Here is a 17,155-nt window from a genome sequence, read left to right as displayed (position 1 = left end):
TCTTAAAAATCTCTGAAAAAATTACATTATTTTATACTAAGAATCACATTTTGTTAATATGACATTCAAACATTTACTTGTATCACATTGCAATTTACTTGGGTAATTTAATTTTGAGATCACATGAAATAACTTTTTACATCTAAACCATAATAATAGCCCTAATTGCCTATCTATGAACGTCCGCCCCGGCACCAATACTACAACTCTGCGTTCCTAATCGTAAAAGAAATAAAGTAAGCATGATGTAAACTCCGCAACCCAATGACAAAACATGTAGGCAGAAAGGCACATATCAAAACCATAACTACATTAACAATAACAACCACTACGACAGAACTATAATCGAATATCGATCGAATACATTTTTTGTCTAATCATAAGGCTCGGGAAGAAAATCCACCACGGATCCTTTCTACCAGATTAACAAAATAAAATACTAACAATCTCAAGTATTTCAACACACAAGCTCGATAAAAAGACATGAAAACTAAAGCATTTTACACCGCATCCACCAACAAGCTGAATCACCTAGAGTAGTCTGGACTCCGGCTCAAGCTCCTGCTGTAACTCCTGCTTCTGCTGCGGCTTCTTGATCCATAAGGTGATCTAGAGTATGACCGATCCCTATATCTTCTGTCCCTTGGTGAGATTGATCTGAATCATAATGATGATTTAGTGAGTCTAAACACTGCAAATCCTTTACATAACAAAATTAAATTTATAGACTAAATTGCATTTTTGTCCCTCTATTTTTATTCATCCACAATTTTGGTCCCTTAAGCTTTAAATAGAAACATCCCCCTAACTTTAAAAATGCAGAATTTTAGTTGTCCCGTCAAATTCACATTATGTTAATTGTTAAATTTTAAAGTTTATTTGTATTTAAATGATACAAATTTAATGACATGACATTTGAAAATAAAAAATTGAAAAAAAAAACATAAAAAAAAATAAAAATAAGTTCTCAACTTCTCATCACGCGTTAACATTGGCAAGTTTTTATATCTATATGACACCAAACAATATTAAAATTTAATGATTAATGAACATTAAATTGACAATAGGACCAAAATTTCGTATTCTTAAAAATATAAAAATTAAATGTCTCTATTTGAAAATAAGAAGACCAAAATTACAGATTCACAAAATTTTGACCAAAAAGACATTTTTGCCTTAATTTATACCATAAGCTAATGTTAATAACAAACCTGTAATGTCGCCTTTGTCTTGGAGAAGGTGAATAGTCTGGACTACGAGATCGCCTGTAATCATATGATCGGTCTCTACATATTGATTCAATTAAAAAAAAAATAAACAAAAGCCCTTCAAAATGACATGACTAATACACGACTATGCCACTAATAGAATAACAATACGAACAACTAATGGTCTCATATTCCTTACCTCCTACGTTCTCTTGCTCTCATTTCAGCAGGTTTCTTTCTGTTTTCTTCTGCAAACACTACAGTTATCTCACGACCAAGAAAAATTTGACCGTCCATGTGATATTTTGCATCTGCAGCATCAGCTGGATCCACATATTGGACAAACCCAAAACCTCTTGGCTCCCTGTACCATAAAATTCAAAGTAGTTAGAAACACCATGTGCATTGTTTATTAAGTAAACACACCTACATTCGGAATGTGGGTTGATTGCAGATATCCACAAATATGATCCTGACTCCGAACTATCACAAGTCATACACTCTCAACACTCCATAGAAATCAATAATAAACACCACATGGATGCTAACCTCGTAGAAGCCAAAGTATAAATTGAGATTGAACTCTTCAAGACTTGGACTTCTTCACAATGAATTCAAACTCAACCTTCCGAACCTTCAAGGACACTAACATCAACTTGAACAGAACTCTTATTACTTCTTTCTTCTCTTCAACACAGTACTCTTATTACTTCTTTCTTCTATTCTTCAACACAGTACTCTTATTACTTCATTTGTGTCTTCAACTCTTTCAATAAAACAACCAAATTCCCATAAAATAATTGAAGTATTAATTGTTACTGACAAAGTAGTGGCATAACTAAATACTTAGGTAAGAAGCCACCACAAAAATTTCTAAAACCCCAGTTCAGGAAATAACTTAACACAACTTCACAGTTGAAAACTTCATAGTAGTTAAAATAAACACAACTTTAGCAATTTTACAAAGTGTATGCCAAGAAATCTTTCAACACACAAGTAACCATTCCAAGCCAATGTCAAAATACATACCCAGTATAATAATCTCGAGGCAGATAAACGTCCTTAAGAGGACCAAATTGGCCAAATGGACCATGCAGATCATCCGGCCTGTAAAATTAGCATTAAAGTAAGAATAGTTCAGTAAGTGCAAATCTCTTAGAGATTATTATTAACAAGCAAAGCCCCTCAAAAAACTGAAAATAATTAGTAATCATTATTACTTCTATACCTTTCTACATCACAATCAAACTCCCCCAGAAAATTTAAGAAAAAAAACAATCATTATTTATACAAAATAAACTAATCTAAGCATTTATAACCATGTCTGATTCAGCTACCCCTGAAGATAATAACAACTTTTGTTCAAGCTTCATCAGGGATCTGGGAAGCAAAAATATTCAAACCATACATAGATGTCACGCAAGAGGGGGAAAAACAGTTCCTACCCAGTCAACCTTTTTGACAGCTATGCTTCTTCCATTACATACAAAAGATAAACCAAATAAACATATACAAGCAACAAAAAAAAAGACCCATAATCTATATCCACACAATAATAACACTGCAACAATTACAGTAACCAGAATAACTACTGAAAACACAAAACAAAAAAACATCATCGACACACATACCTGCAATCTCTGTGGAGGTTCCGAACCAGAAGACTTGTTGGCAAATCCCTATCACGTCCTCTGTAACGACCTCTAGGGCTAGGACTGCGCCTTCGTCGACCGTAACGCCTTGGAGGCGATGGGCTGTAACTGTAGCTTCTTCCCCTCATGTTTGATGCTAAAACTATTTCACCTATCACCACACAGAATAAAATATTACACACATCCCAATTCGGTGCGAAGAAAACACAAACCCTAATAACCACCATAATTCTCAAAACAATCCTAAACAATGAACAAGTTCAAAAAAACAAAACTAATCATATTGATTTTTCCTCAAACGTAAATTACCTTTCACCCAAATTTCAAAAACCGCAATTTCCAAAACAATTCGGGAAAATCAACAAGTTCTTAACAGAGGAAACTAATCATAACTTATTTCATCCAGACGGAAATCAGTTTATATCCAAATTTCAAAAGAAATTAGAAAAAGAAGAAGATTGCACCATTTTTCTCCACGTTTAACGAAAATACAAAATTTCGAATCAGCAATTTTGTCATGTGCGATGCAACCAATAACGATCGAAAAAGAAGGAGATGAAACAGAGGATTCGAAACTTACCGGCTTCACAATTCGCGAAACGCGATCTAAGTTGCAGGCACGGGGAGAGAGAGAGAGAGAGAGAGAGAGTTTGATTTGGAACCGTAAATTTCTTGTTAGTATTTGTAACCGCACTCTTCTACATTCGAGAAACTTCCCCCTAGGTAGGCCTTGATCCAGTACATGCGGTTGCACGGGTTACCGTGAGATCTAACGTAGCCACGTCAACATTTCATTTTTTTTTAATCGAGAAGTAATAATAATAATATGATGATGCTTTTCCCTGCACTATTACTATTATTAATTGGACATAATTCTAACAGTAAAACATATACTTACATTTTTATATGTGTTCATCATTTTATCACGTGTCTATAAGAAATTATTATATAATTAGATGGCTAAAAAATTCAATAACAAATGAGGTCGAAAGTAATTATTTTAAAAATATTTTTTTATTAATATTTATAAATTAATATACTCATATTTTATTAAAATCTAAAAAATACAATAATAAGTGATTAATTAAAAATATAGATAGTTATAGAGTGAAATTTATAGAAAAATTCTTAAATAAACAAAAAAATCTAATAAATTCATAAAAACATTGCAAATAAAAAGATAATAAAAATCGATAGAAATTTCTAAATTATCAATTTGGTTCAATTTAAATCAAAAACCAATATAAATTTCTAAATTATTAATTTGATTCAATTTTTGAATTGAAATTTGAAACCGTTCTAAATCACACTTATATGTTAATGTATATTTTTTTAAAAATGTATAATGCATGTATACAAAATTAACACATAATATAAAATATGTTTTATAAAATTATAAAGTACTATAAAGTGTTTTTTCTTCAAATATATATTATAATATTTAAAAGGTATTTTATAAAATTGTAAGTTACTAAACTAGATTTTAGGTGACAAATTTAATGCATGAAAAAAAATACATTTAAGATCATAACTAAAATTGTATTAAAGAAATATATATTATAATATTTAAAAGGTATTTTATAAAATTGTAAGTTACTAAACTAGATTTTAGGTGACAAATTTAATGCATGAAAAAAAATACATTTAAGATCATAACTAAAATTGTATTAAAGAAATTTTTTTAGTTAATCAATAAGATAAGAATTAGTGATAACTATATTAACGTCCCGTTTGTTACGAAAGAGATGGAGAAGAAATAAGAGAATGGCAAAGAAATAGGAAAAGGGAAATAATTTTGTTAATTTGATTACGAAGAATTATATTAGGTGAGAAATAAAAAATATGAGTCTCACACAATTTTATCTTCGCATTGATATAACGAAAATGTCATTGCATTTATCGGCGATTTTTTATCTAACGGTTTCTAAATCATTAAAAAATTCATATTAATTGAATTTTTTTATATTTTTAATGATAAGAAAATGACCATAATAATTTTTAAAAAAACTAGCAAGAAAAAAGTACTTTGTGCGTATTGTATTAAAAGAAAAAAATAATTTTTATAAATAGTTATAGTAATTTCATAATAAAATATAAAAAAAGAAAAGAATGAGAAGTTACTTGTAAAAAAATAATCTTAAAGAATTATGAAAAATAAGTAAAGGATAAAATAATCCATGTAAAAATGAAAATCAAAAGTAGCTATTAAAAGTGATATACCTTTCTATATTAGTATAGATTAAACATATATTAATGATTTTAAATTGTCAAAAAATATTATTAAAATAAATATTTTATTTGAATACGCAAATTCGATTTTAAAACTGTTCTTACCGGAGATCGGTCATGAGGGACGATCTACTAGACAAGATTGGTGAGCCTTCTTTGCTGGGTATGTCGGCTACTTCGAAGTCGGGGTGGTACCTGCAAAAAAGACTCTGATGCTAAAGTTAGTTTTTGATAGTGTAATCGTCTCATATATATAGTGCACGTACCTTGATGTGAATTAGGGTTTTCCTCTTATACGAGGGTAACGTTGATTTGGGTCTGAGTTTGGTGTTGGCCCGATATATAGTGGGCCTTTGCTCTGGTCGATGTCATGTGGCGTATATCTAATGTCATTTAGCGTTTTAGTGTCGAGCTCAAGCTCGGCTTCACGATACGGATAGTACACTAGCCCCTCGAGCTCTGAAGACCGCAGGTCGAGGAGTTAATGCCGAGTTTAGCGAAGGGTCGCGACTCTTTGTTTATGCCTCTTAGGCGAAACACCATGTGTCATAAAATGTCGACTCGTTTCCCGAAACGCATGGGCGGCGCATAATGGGGGGGTGACGGTTTATAATGATGGGATGTACCCGTCATTATGAGCCACCATTTAATGCCCTGTCCGTTTTGTCATTTTTTGCTTTTGTTTTTGAAACACTTTGCCTTTCTCTCCTTCGCCCACTTTCACCTTCACCCATTTGGCTTCTCCTTTACGCTTAGTCTCTTCTCTGCACCTTTCTCTTCTTTACCTTTCTTCATTGTTCTCGTTCTCCTCCATCGTCGCCGTTTTCGGTAATCAGGTCACTGTTCTTCGTCGTTATCTTTATCGTTGTTGAAGGAGTACCAGGTACTTCTCCTCTTTTGTCTTCTCCTTCACTCTTCCCCTTTTCGAGTTTTCTTCATTTTCCATGGCTAGGGAGGGAGAGAGTGTTGTGCCTCCTACGCCTTCCAAAGGTAAGGGCAAGGCGCGTGGCAAGGCGGCAGCCAGCGAGACGGTCGCCGCTGAAAAGAAAAGGGGTGAGAACAACCCTAAGGATTCTCACCCCACTATTTTCGTCCCGAGGTACGAGTGGGTCAGAGGGGACGTTGGGGAGTTCGAGAGTCGATTCAGGGCATTTATGGATGTCAACGCCATGTGGAAAACGCTCAAAATTTGTAGTTCAAAAATTTCCAAGCTCATCCGAGTAGAGCCTTGCCAGCCCGGTGAGGGTGTTTACATGGCGGGTACCCCGAATACCCCATTTTTTTACATGTATGAGTGTTTCTTTAGGGATCTCGGTGTTTGCTTGCCATTCATCGAGTTTAAGTGTGCCTTCCTCCAATTTGTCAATGTGGACCCCTGTCAATTACACCCCAATTTGCCTTATGATGTTCCTTTTGTGTTGTGTATTGTTCTTGCTTGGTAACTTAGAAGTGTTTACTCCTTTAAATTTTTTTTATAGGTGGGTTCAATGCCTTCCTCTGCCGAAGCCCGTGGGAAGGGGCCGAGTTCTGAGGTGCCAATGTCGACTCCTCTTGTTGCTGCGTCTCCTCATCCCGGTGCTCCGCAATCGAAGTGTATCGTTCAACGCTTCGATATCAGCCGTCCAATGGCAAGGCTGGATCCTGTGAGTGTGTCTCCGGACATAACATCACTGTGGAGTTCAAATATGACCGTAGAGGCATTTTTTAAGGAGGACCCGACCTTTGTTACTGACAAGGTGATGATAAAGAAAGTTGGTTCAGTGGAAGGCCTAAATTCTACGGAGGTCTTCATGCAGAGGTCCATTGTCATCGTGGACCACTAGAAGTGCAAGTGGCTGAAGCTTCAAGGCGACCTTGAAAGGGCGAAGAAAAGTGAAGCCGAGCTTCAAGCCCTAAAGAGAGACTTTTCAAAGACTCGGAAGTCTTTGGAACTCGCCTTGAAGGCCAATGAGGCGTACGCCGCCCAGGTTTGCAACTTGCAAGAGGTTTCCAAGGTTTGCAAGGTCGAGGTGGAAACTTCGCAGGGCCAGGTTCTGATCTTGGAGGAGGAGAACGTGGCGCTGAGGTCCGACCTGAGGGAGGCTGCCAAGAAGCATCTTTGTGATGAGGTGCTTCTGGCTGGCAGGGAGGAGGAGATTGGCTCCTTGAAGGCTGATCTCGATGCAGTGGCCACAGAGAAGAAAAGCTTGGAGAGGAGGCTCATCGAGACCGAGTGCGCCGTTCTGGTGGAGCATAAGAGAGGATTTGCTAAGGCGGCTCACCAGGCCCGATTACTTGCTCCTGGGGTGGACCTCTCTTTGATGCATTTTGATAAAGATGTGCGAGATGGGCAATTGGTGAATGAGGACGACCTTCCAAAGAGCTCGAGCGAGAATACCGCCACTTAGGCTGGCATATGTAATAACAGTTTATTTAGTTTTGTTTTCTTGTAGCTTTTGTGTTGAACTTTTGGTTGAATTTTCTATATATATATATATATATATATATATATATATATATATATATATATGTGTGTTGTTTTTCTCACTGTTGTTTGAAAACGAGTTTAAGTGTTTGGAGTTCAAACTTGACCTTTAATTTTTGTCGTGGCCAGTATTTGGCCTTAAGGTTCAAATTTGACCATTAACATAATTTGCGCAAAGGTTCGAGTTTGACCTTTAGTATGAATCGTGCCAAGGTTCGAATTCGACCTTGTCTTAATGTAATTCGTGCCAAGGTTCGAATTCGACCTTGGCTTAATATAAATCGTGCCAAGGTTCGAATTCCACCTTGGCTTAATATAAATCGTGCCAAGGTTCGAATTCGACCTTGTCTTAATGTAAATCGTGCCAAGGTTCGAATTCGACCTTGGCTTAATGTAAATCGTGCCAAGGTTCGAATTCGACCTTGGCCTAATGTAAGTCGTGCCAGACAGTGTGAAATTGAGGAAATATGAGTAAAGTGAGTCATTTTTATTGATGTTGTGGGTGTGCCTAGTTAAAAACCCTCTCAACCAAAACCCATTTTTCTATTTTTTGGGACAAAAGACTGAGTAGGGAGAAGAGTGCGCAACCCATTTATACAATTCAGCTAAAATAAAACTTAAGATGAGTGGCATTCCAAGTTCTCGGGATGGTCTTCCCGCTGAGCTCCTCTAGTCGGTATGCTCCATTTTCGAGGTCTTCACTGATCTGGAATGGACATTCCCATGTCGGGGCTAGCTTTCCCTCGGCAGGGCCTTTTCTGGCGTCACCTCGGAGTTGCCATACGAGGTTTCCTGGTCGGAATTTCCTTGGTTTGACTTTGGTGTTGTATCTTCTGGAGGCTCGAAGTTTGCAAGCTTCTTCTTTGATCCGAGCTTCCTCTCTAAGTTCATCGATCAAGTCTAGGTTGGCTGTTGTCTCTTGGATGTTCTGCTCACCACTGAAGGTGTTCCGTCGATGAGATGTTTTGCCGACTTTGACTGGAATCATGGCGTCGGCGCCATAGGTCAACCTGTAGGCCATTTCTTGAGTTGTTGACTGTGGTGTACAATGGTACGCCCAAAGGATGCTTGGGAGCTCGTTAACCCACTGCCCTTTAGCGCTTTCGAGTCATTTTTTGAGTTCGGGGAGTATGACCTTGTTGGCGACTTCGGCTTGATCATTAGTTTGGGGATGTTCTACCGAGGTAGCGAGGTACTTGATGCCAAGTTCGCGAAGGAAGCTTTCAAAGCTTTGCGCGATGAATTGCCTTTCGTTGTTGGTGATGAGAGAGCGCGGGATACCGAACTGACAGATGATGTTCTTCCAAGTGAACTTTTGTACGTTCTCGGCAGTGATTTTGGCGAGCGGGCAGGCTTCAATCCACTTAGTGAAATGGTTGACAGCAACGAGGAGGAACTTCAATTGACCTTTCGCGGGGGGGAACGGTCTAAGGATGTCCATTCCCCACAAGGTGAAAGGCCAGTGTGATGCCATTTGGTGGAGGTTTTCTGGTGGTTGCCGATGTGCATTGCCGACTTCCTGACACTCTTTGCATTGTTGCACATAGTCTTTGCAATCTGACTTCAATGTAGGCCAGTATTATCCAGCTTGGATTACCCTAGTTGCCATTGAGCGTGCACCGGAGTGCATGCCGCAGATGCCTCGGTGGATTTCCTCGATGACATAGGCGGCTTGGGCCTTGGTTAAGCACTTTAATAGAGGGGTTGAGATTCTTCTTTTAAAAAGTTCACCTGCCACAATGATAAATTTAGATGACCTTACCTTTAATTTTTGAGCTTTATCTTTGTCGTCCGGCAATGTCTCTTCCTGCAAATAGTTCCACAAGTTGGTCATCCATTCTTTGTCTCCAACATCATTGATGCTGATGACCTTAGCTTCCAGGCTGGGGGAGCTAAGGGTTTCCTGGATGATCGTTCAATGTTGTCCGGGTCGCTTCGTGCTGGCGAGTTTGGACAGGAGATCTACTCTAACATTTTGTTCTCGGGGCACATGTTGTATAGTGAATTTTTTGAAAGAAGACATCCATTGTGACACTACATGGTAGCATCGTTGCAGTAGGGCATCTTTAGTCTGATATGTGCTGCTGAGTTGTTCCATCATGAGCTTTGAGTCGTTGTTGCAACTCACCTTCTGTGCTCCAACGTCTCGTGCCAACCTTAATCCTACAAGTAGTGCTTCGTATTCTGCTTGGTTGTTGGTGGTTTTGAACCCAAACCTGAGGGATTGTTCAATAGCGACATGGTTAGGGCCTTCAAGGATAATGCCCGCACCTCCACCTGTAGTGTTTGAGGATCCGTCAACGTGTAGAGTCCAAGTTGAATTTTCTGGCGGTGAGGTGGAGGTGAGCTCGGCTACAAAGTCAGCTAGGCATTGAGCCTTGAGAGGTCCTCTGGCTTCGTATCTGATGCCGAATTTGGAAAGTTCTTCCAACCACGCGATCATGTGCCTTGCCAGTTCTAGTTTTCTCAGTATCTGCTTGGTTGGGTAGTCAGTTTTAACGACTACCTGGTGACTTTAGAAGTAAGGTCAGAGGCGTCGAGCTGCGGTGACGAGTGCCAACGCCAGTTTTTCATTGGTCTGATACTATTTTTCCGTTTCTTGGAGTACTCGGCTGATGAAATAGATGGGTGTTTGTTCTTTGTGACGCTCTTGCACTATCACCGCGCTGATTGCGTCTTCTACCACGGCCAAGTAAAGGAGAAGGTCAGTAGTGTGACTCGACCTTTGTAGGATCGGAATGGCGAGGAAGTTCTTGAAGCTCATGAAAGCTTCTTCACATTGGCCAGTCCACTCGAAGTGTTTTGGTTTCCGTAGCAGAGTGAAGATAGGTCCTATTTTCTTCGCCAGTCTAGGTGTGAAACGGGAAAGATAGACTAACCTACCTGCCAATTGTTGGACATCCTTGACAGTGCTCTGCATCTGTATGATGGCCCTGCATTTCTCTGGGTTGGCTTTGATTCCCCTGTTAGTGATCATAAAGCCAAGAAATTTACCTCCCTGGACGCCGAAAATGCACTTCTCCGGGTTTAGGCGCATGTTGTGCTTCCGAATTTGATTGAACACCTCGGCCAAGTCGGTAGCGTGAGCCTCGGCTGACGATGTTTTTACAACCATGTCATCTACATACACCTCCATGTTTCTCCCAATTTGGTGTTGGAAGACTTTATCCATCAATAGCTGGTAAGTGGCTCCTGCATTCTTGAGGCCGAAGGACATCACGCGGTAGCAGAAGTTGGCTTGATCATTGATGAAGGAGGTGTGTTCCTCATCTGGTGGGTACATCATGATCTGGTTGTCAATGCTCGGTAGAGGATATGCATCTTTCAAGCATGCTTTATTCAGGTCGGTATAATCGACGCACATGCGCCACTTGCCCGAGTGTTTCTTGACGAGCACTACATTGGCTAGCCAAGTAGTGTATCTGAGTTCCTGGATAAAGCTGCTCTCAGCAATTTTTGCGTCTCGGCCACAATTGCTTCTCGTCTTTCTCCTTTGACTTTGCATTTTCTCTGAGCCATTGGTTTGGCCTCTTTGTGGATTGCTAACCTGTGACAGATGAGGCTAGGGTTTATACCTGGCATGTCGGCACTGGACCACGCGAACAAGTCAACATTTTTGGAAATCTTGGCTACGAGTTGTTGTCGTAGCTCCGACCTTAGTTGTTGACTTAATTTTGTGCATTGACCGGGAAGGTTGCTCATCTAGAGATCGTCTAACTCGTCAATTGGGCTTGGTCTGTTGTCGTGAGATTCTGCTCTCAGGTCTAGGTCAGTGATCTCGGCCTGGGTTATGTGAGCCACGGTGGGAGATTCATCCCGACGATGCTCCTCTGTTGGTGTTGATGCTTTGAGACTTTCGGCGTAGCATTGTCGAGTTGTTCTCTAGTTTGCCTTGACCAAGATTATCTGGTCGTTACCTCCCAGGAACTTCATCGTTAGATACGGGGTAGACACCACAACTCTGAGTTGGTTTAAAGTTGGCCTTCCTATGATGATGTTGTACGATGTGTTGGCATCAACAAGGAGGTACTTGACCATGGTCCTTTTTGAGTTGGGAAGTGTCCCAAAGGTTGTTAGCAGTTCTATGTATCCCTGAGTGTGGACTCATTCTCCTGCAAAACCGACTAGGGGTTCCGCGTGAGGTTGAATAAGGGAGTGAGGGATGTCTAACCTTAGGAAAGTCGGCCAATATAAGACGTCGGCCGAGGAGCCTTGATTGATTAATGTCTTGTGGACCTCCTAGTTGGCAACTTCGACCACAATGACCATGGGTCGTCTTGGCTAGGACAGACGCCGACATAGTCTTCGTTTGTGAAATTGATGGGTGGCGTGTTGCGTTTGGGAGCCGAGGCTTCTGCGTGGACGTTGTTGATGCTTCGCAAGTGTCTCTTGCAAGCCGAGCTGCTTGAGCCACCTCCTGCAAATCCACCTGCAATTGTATTGATGACCCCCCTCAAGGGAGTCGTACCTGTATCATGGCTTACCTTAGCCTGCACTACACCACTGATATTTTGTTGAGATCTGGATGGTTGGTCTGCTCGAGCGTTGGAGCCTCGGCCTCGTCCTCGTCCTCATCCATGGTAGCCTCCTCTGCTAGATTGGGATTGTTGGACGTATTGTCTGAGGTGTCCTCCTTGAACGAGTTCCTCGATGAGGTCCCTAAGTGTGCGACATTCCTCGGTTATGTGACCATAGTTTCTATGGTATTGGCAATGTTTGGATTTTTCCGCGTTATTAGGGTTGTGCCCGGTGGAGGTAAGGTAATGAGGTCGGTGTTACTGGCCTCCTCTAGTATGTGTACTCGGGGTGCATTCAAAAAGTTGTAGAAGTCGTACTTCCCGTCTTTGTTCGGCCTAGTCTTTTTGAATTGATTGTCGTTGGAGACCCACATCTTGTCTTTGTGGCCATGGTCTTGCTTCCCCTATGGTTTCCCACGAACTTGGTAACGGAACGCAGTGTGCTCCTCTATCTAAATGTACCCGGCAGCTCAAGCGCGGAGTTCGTCCATGTCCGCGGTTGGTCTTCGACAAAGGCTGTCAACAAAAAGTCCTGGCTTGAGTACCATAAGCATGGCGTGTAGGGTGACCTCGGGGTTCAAGTTGCGGATTTTGACAGAGATACTAGCAAATCGCTCCATGAATTTCCTCAGTGGTTCGTCGTCGCCATGTTTGAGGCTGGTTAGGGTGGCGGACATGATGTGATGTGGTCGACTCGTTACGTACTGTGTCGTGAATCGCCTTACTAGAGTGTCAAAGCTATCGACTGATCCCGCTGGAAGTTGAGTATATCAGGTGAGTGACGATCCCTTGAGCGAGGTTGGAAAAACCCTACACAAAATAACATCATTATTAGTGTATAGGTTCACCTGTGTGACGTACAGATCAACGTGCTCATCTGGGTCGGTGGTGCTGTCATAGCGGTCGATGTTGAGGGGCTTCCATCCAAAAGGGAGAGGTGTCTCCATGATGTCGTCGACAAAGGGGTGACAGCGGACCTGTGTCTTGGAGCCTGGGCTGGTGCGTTGTTGACTTCGTGGTCTGATCTATACGTCGGTACATGTGACCGATGTGCGGTAGACCTATGGGTCGTCGCCCTGGGCGCAGTCGGTGGCGGGGAAACCGAATGCCCTTCTTCCTCATTTTGGTTGCTTGGTTGAGGGGGTTGATCTGGGGGGCGCTAAGGAAGCTGAGCGCGGATGTGCTCATTCTCAGCTCGTAGCGCCGCTAGGTTGGCTTCGTGCCGGGCGCGCATGTTCTCCAGGTCAGCGGTATGTTGTTGTCACATTTGATCGACTTGCTCGATCAGGCGTCTCAATGTCGCTTCTCCTTCCATCTTTGCTGCGTTATCTTGTTCGTCTTTTGCTCGTCTACTATGGCTTCGGGTGAAAATCATAAGCGTAGCCGATAAGAGATTTCTTGATCGGCCCCAGGGTGGGCGCCAAATGTTCTTACCGGGGATCGATCGTGAGGGTCAATCTATTAGGCAAGATTGGTGAGCCTTCTTTGCTGGGTACGTCGGCTGCTCCGAAGTGGGGGTGGTACCTGCAAAAGAGACTCTGATGCTAAAGTTAGTCTTTGATAGTGTAATCATCTCATATATATATTGCACGTACCTTGATGTGAATCAGAGTTTTCCTCTTATGCGAGGGTAACATTGATTTGGGCCCGAGGTTGGTCTTGGCCCGATATATAGTGGGCCTCTGCTCTGGCCGATGTCATGTGGCGTATATCCGATGTCATTTAGCGCTTTAGTGTCGAGCTCAAGCTCGGCTTTGTGATATAGATAGTACACTAGCCCTCGAGCTCTGAAGACCGCGGGTCTAGGAGTTAATGTCGAGTTCAGTGACGGGTCGCGACTCTTCGTTTCTGCCTCTTAGGCGAATTTTTCTTTTTCAAATGATTTTTTTTCTTATTAGAATAAAAAAAATTGAAACTTTTTTTATATTATATTTAAAAATGTTTATGCACTTTAAATTTATTTAGTTATGTTAATTAGTTTTTAACCTAAAAAAATTAGATTAGAATTATTTACCTATTTTTAATTAGATATTTATTTTATTTTAAAATATTATTTATTTGGTTGTATAATTTTCCTTTAATTGATTAAATTAATTTTTTTTAAAAAAATCTTTATTTTTTATTTCATTCTTTTTCACTTTATTTTATTTATTTCTCCCTTTTTCGTTTTTATATATACCTTATTTCTCACCTATTTCTCTTTAACCAATCAATCAAATTTTCACTATAATTTCTTACTTATTTCCACTCATCTATTTTCACTATATTTTCACGTAAACCCTAAACCCTAAACATAATATTACATATTTTTAGTTGATATTTAAATAATAAATTTTGAAAACCACAAAATTCGACCAAACCAAACGACAAAAGATTGATTTGATTTGGTTCAAATTTTATAATTTATTCAAATTGAATCAAACAAAACCGTATTTGATTTTCTTATTTGTACTCATGAGACGTAATCTTCACTAACAAAGTATTATTTTAACACAAATAAAAATTGAATTTGAGTATACCAAGTCAACCCCAAAGTAGGCCTTACAACCACCAGGACAAGAGGTTTAATTAATCTCCTTTGTTATATTTTTAGATTATAGTATCACAATTTTTTTTTATAAATATAGATTATGAATAAAAGTCTTTAAAAATTATCAATGTTTATTGAATCAATTGATGTTATGTTTGATATTAAAACCTTAATGTCTCAAGTTTGAGTCTTATGTTTGTAAGGATAATTAATATTAAATTTTTAAGGTAAAATCTTCTAAAGAATATATATGTTAAATCAAGTTATGACCTTTATATATGTTATAGATTATAGATTAAGAGATATTTCTTTTTAGTGTATTTTTTACATTATTTTAATTTTGCAACTATTTTTAACTCACTTTTATCATCATTTTTTATTTAGTTTTTGTCTTATCTTTTCTATTTTTCTATAAATTATTTTTTCAAAACTCTTACACTCCCTAATTAATTATCAACTTAATTATCTCTTTTAGTTTATTTTTTATTTTAAAAATATAAAATCATAAAGTATCTCTTTCATTCGATAATAAAATATTGTACTTTTTTTAAGAGCTGAGCCTTAACTCAATTCATTAACAATAAGAGAGAAGATACAATTAGGGATGTATGCAAAATCCTTAAGATTAGCATAACATTTGGAAGCCTTTACAAGATTAACAGCCACCAAATTAGTTTATCTATGGGTGAAACTTATATCAAAGTTGTTACAAGAATTTATCTTATTACTACAATGATTCATAATGTCATTAAGTTCAGTTCTATCCTTCAAGTTGGGATGAAGAAAAAAAAAACCTTTAATTCTGTTGCTACTAGATTCGAAATGGATGAGTTCATATTGTTTTTCTGAAGCCAAATTGATGGCTTGCATGAGAGCAATAACATCTCTAATACTGGCAGGAGGAAGACTAGAGATCTTGAGGGTGCGTGCACCCACAAAGGAATCCAAGTTGTTTCTAATGCAGAAACCAATTCCAAACGTATTCTCATCAGGGATAGGGAATGTGGCAAAATTGCACTTGTATGAACCATGAGGTGGGGGAGACCATTGAGTAGTCGAGATGGGACCAAGAATACCTCTAACATCAAGAGGCCGCTAGTTAGCCAAAGTCCAATTGTGTCTAGAGTTTCGGGCACGATGGAAAATTTCATATCTATTCCAAGGCATATCTTTCCATAAGAGATTGTTCCTGCTAGTCCAGATACCCCACATCAACATGCAGAAGTCAGCCGCATCAGAAGTGGACCAAAGATTAAGGATTTTGTTCACAAGATTAATAGTACCATTAGCTTTATCAATGTTGGAGCTTAACTTGTCCTTTAAATTACTAGACATCTAGCAATTTATCGCATCATAACATACAAACAGGGCATGCTAGGAATTCTCAATACCAACATCACATCTTGGGCAACTGATGAGGCAACTCATACCTTTCTTTTGAAGCTGGGCATGGGTAGGAAGAATATTTTTAATAGACTCTCCATGTGTGATGTTTCACTTTTGTAGGAATAGGAAGACTCCAAATAATGTTCCAAGTTTTGTCAGGGTCCATAAGGTTAGTTGGGGGGAGAGAGTTTGTCATGGTGTTGTATACAGTCTTGACTGTGAAGCATCCTTCATTGGACCATTTTCACACGTAAGAGTCATCTGTGCAGTGGTTGTAAACGGGAGTGGATAGGATATCTTTAGTCGTGGCCTTGTAAAAACATGTTGAATGATGTTGTCATTCCATTGGAGGGTATCGGAAGAGATGAGGTCACTAATATGAAGGTGCTTGTAGACGTCATTGGTTGAACTAGGAGACTTGATATAGGTTTGGTTGTGCAAGATCCAAGGCTCATTCCAAATAGGGATGCTTTTGCTGAACCAATTTTCCACCTGAGGCCATCTTTGAAGAAGTGTTTAGCTTTCCATAAACTCTTCCAAGTGTAACTAGGATTGTGACCTAAATTAGCTTCAAGAATACTCTTATCAGTGAAGTATTTAGCCTTCAAAAGATGACTCACGAGAGCATCAGGGTTAGTAAGAACACACCAGACTTGTTTGCTTAAAAGCGCCATGTTAAAAGTATCCAAATTCTTAAAGCTAAGTCTGCCATCCTTGTGAGGGCTTGAAAAATTGTTCCAATTGAGCCAATTGATGCCTTTCTTATTACTAGCATTTGAACTCCACCGGAAAGTGTTGAGCATCTTCTCTAAAGAGTCGGTGACGGAGTGAGGGAGATGAAATATGCTCATGGTGTAAGTTGGAAGAGCTTGGAGGATAGATTTGACAAGGATTTCTTTGCCCGCTTTGGATATAGTTTTGCTACTCCAAGAGTTAATTCTTTTCCAGATACGATCTTTAACAAATTTGAAAACCTTTCTTTTGTTGCGCCTAATGAAAGAGGGGAGTCCAAGATATCTATCAGGTGCAATGTTTTCCTGAACGCCTAAAACATCAGTAATGGTACTACACAGCTCAATAGGAGTATTTTTGCTAAAGACAACTTCTGATTTGTCAAGTTAACCACGTGACCAGTGGCAGAGTCAAAACATTTGATGATATTAGAGATC

The 17,155-nt window shown here is 39.3% G+C and overlaps 2 protein-coding genes across 3 annotated transcripts; both read right to left on the bottom strand.

Annotated features, from left to right (window-relative positions):
* Positions 1-293: 293 nt before the first annotated feature.
* Positions 294-3,577, bottom strand: LOC109804943 (serine/arginine-rich SC35-like splicing factor SCL33). 2 transcript variants are annotated; one of them, XM_020366871.3, is made up of 6 exons: positions 3,441-3,577; positions 2,840-3,011; positions 2,238-2,315; positions 1,408-1,572; positions 1,212-1,286; positions 294-657 (listed from the first exon to the last, which is right to left on the bottom strand). In XM_020366871.3, exons 2-6 carry the CDS (start codon positions 2,986-2,988, stop codon positions 528-530), a joined length of 597 nt encoding a protein of 198 aa, XP_020222460.1. In that variant the 5' UTR covers positions 2,989-3,011; positions 3,441-3,577; the 3' UTR covers positions 294-527. The 2 variants fall into 2 exon arrangements, with proteins under 2 accessions (XP_020222460.1, XP_020222466.1); XM_020366877.3 differs by having other exon boundaries at positions 1,212-1,265.
* Positions 3,578-8,154: 4,577 nt separating this feature from the next.
* LOC145949879 (uncharacterized) lies at positions 8,155-8,574 on the bottom strand. The gene has a single exon (XM_083060782.1). It carries the CDS (start codon positions 8,572-8,574, stop codon positions 8,155-8,157), a length of 420 nt encoding a protein of 139 aa, XP_082916908.1.
* Positions 8,575-17,155: the final 8,581 nt, after the last annotated feature.

The sequence above is a fragment of the Cajanus cajan genome, chromosome 7, assembly GCF_000230855.2.
Source record: "Cajanus cajan strain Asha chromosome 7, NIPB_CcT2T_4, whole genome shotgun sequence".
NCBI classification, from domain to species: Eukaryota; Viridiplantae; Streptophyta; class Magnoliopsida; order Fabales; family Fabaceae; genus Cajanus; species Cajanus cajan.
This window is presented reverse-complemented; position numbering and strand designations above follow the sequence as displayed.